The 1,747-nt window shown below is 46.8% G+C and overlaps 1 protein-coding gene across 1 annotated transcript in view; it reads right to left on the bottom strand.

The window, feature by feature from the left end:
- Positions 1-236: 236 nt before the first annotated feature.
- Positions 237-1,747, bottom strand: part of TGM7 (transglutaminase 7) — a 54,138-nt gene continuing 52,627 nt past the window's right edge. Inside the window, exons 12-13 of the mRNA XM_006831885.1 lie at positions 649-782; positions 237-396 (exon numbers count right to left, since the gene is read on the bottom strand). Of these exons, the coding sequence (XP_006831948.1) occupies positions 237-396; positions 649-782 (294 nt within the window). The remainder of the gene's footprint in view (positions 397-648; positions 783-1,747) is intronic.

The raw sequence follows: 1,747 nt of genomic DNA, 5'->3' as shown, positions 1-1,747 counted from the left end.
CCCACCACATGGCAGGCAGCCAGGCTAAGAAAACCAGCCAGTAGTAACAAGTAGCTTGCTGGCCCAGGAGAGTGAACACTGTGATAAAGATGTCTTTATTGTCTCCTCCCAAGTGCACAGTGGTTCTGACAGAGCTTCATCCGCTTCCAGGCAGACTGAGGAAGAGCAAAGTGGAGTGAAAATAGCATATTCAGGAATAGCAAAGAGCAGGAGGGCCTGGGGGTATTGAGGGTGCATTAAAAAGCCCTGGCTGCAGCAACAAAGATGTCCTTATAGCCCTTGATCAATTTGACCTCATTGCTGCTGATGAGGACTTGGAGCTGGCGGGGTCCAGCTTTGATGGGGTAGAGGTTCAGTTGAATTGTGATGGTGTGTCCGGCCACCAGAGTCCCAAGGCTGAAAGTCCAAAAGGGTCTGTTAGAGTCTTGAGGAGCAACCATTTGGATGGGCGATCTGACTTTCAGACCATTCCCCTCTGGACAGATACCTCCCACCTCCAAGACCACCAAACTCAACCTTCCCTGAGGAGAGTAGGGATGTGGGGGAAGGAAACATCATCTAGGAGACTGGTGATGATCCTGTGATCTGGAAGTGCCTCCTTCTCCCACATCAGAGGCCAGAGTGAGAGAAGTGGACAGTGTTACTTACTCTTTTGATATCTGCCCATTGATGAGGCCACTTCCTTCTACCACCATTGTGCAGTTACTCAGAGGCTCCATTTGAGTATTGGTGAGCATGATGTGGACTCTCAATGGCTTGTCCACCTCAGCACTTTTAGACACCTGTGTGGACAGAACATGAAGGCTTCTTGGGCAACTGGCCTCATGATACAGCTACTTAGGGCTAAGATATTGTAGTTGGGAGAGATGAATATAAACCAGGAGTATTCGGGCTTAACACATTCAAGCCTGTCTTGGAAGGTCACAATACTCCAAGAAGTCACCACCAAGTGGGAATTGAACCTATTTCCCTACCCTTAATCTAGCTCAGAATGGCAACTAGATTTCAACTTAAGTGCCAGCTCCCATTGGTTAGTAGTGGCTAATAGGAATGCTAAGTTAAAAAGGATCTCCAAGACAAGTCCAGAGTCAGATAGATTCATGATGATTAGTAATGTCACAGGCATGGTATAAGAAGGTAGTGTCGTGTGTAACACCTATATATCAATGTCATTCTACCCTTTATTCTGCAGATGAAGAAAATTGAGGCCAAGGTCACATCACATGATATGTTCATAGCAGAGCCAAAGCCTGAGCCAGGTATTATAGACCCGAGCCCAGGGTCTTTCCCCGACACTGCTATCTTCAGATACATCTGCAGAATATACTCTGCATTTTTTTCCAGGTGCTTCTAGTGTATCATATGTGAGGACCATGTTATGGGGCAGCTCTTCTAGTCCCCTTGGGGGTCCTGTTAGTGGGAGGCAAAAATTCTGCTGTACTTATTTATGGACCCCCAGTATCTAACACAGTGCCGACCAACTGCTGGATATTCAGTAAACCTGTATTGAACTGAACTGAACTCCAATCACCCAGTTAATGCTGGAGGTATGCCCTGTCTCAGCCAGAAAATCAAGAAGGAAGAACACATCCTGATGTCTCAGGGATTCAAATGAAAGAACCAGGTCCTTTGCACCCTAATGAGAATGTCACAGTTGTTGTTGTTGTTAAGTGCCATCGAGTCGGGTCCGACCCATAGCGACCCTGTACAGGGTTTCCGAGGGTGTAAATCTTTATGGGAGTAGAAA

The sequence above is a fragment of the Chrysochloris asiatica genome, unplaced genomic scaffold, assembly GCF_000296735.1.
Source record: "Chrysochloris asiatica unplaced genomic scaffold, ChrAsi1.0 scaffold00004, whole genome shotgun sequence".
NCBI classification, from domain to species: domain Eukaryota; kingdom Metazoa; phylum Chordata; class Mammalia; order Afrosoricida; family Chrysochloridae; genus Chrysochloris; species Chrysochloris asiatica.
The sequence above is the reverse complement of the archived record's forward strand: the minus strand, read 5'-3'. Positions and strand labels throughout refer to the sequence as shown.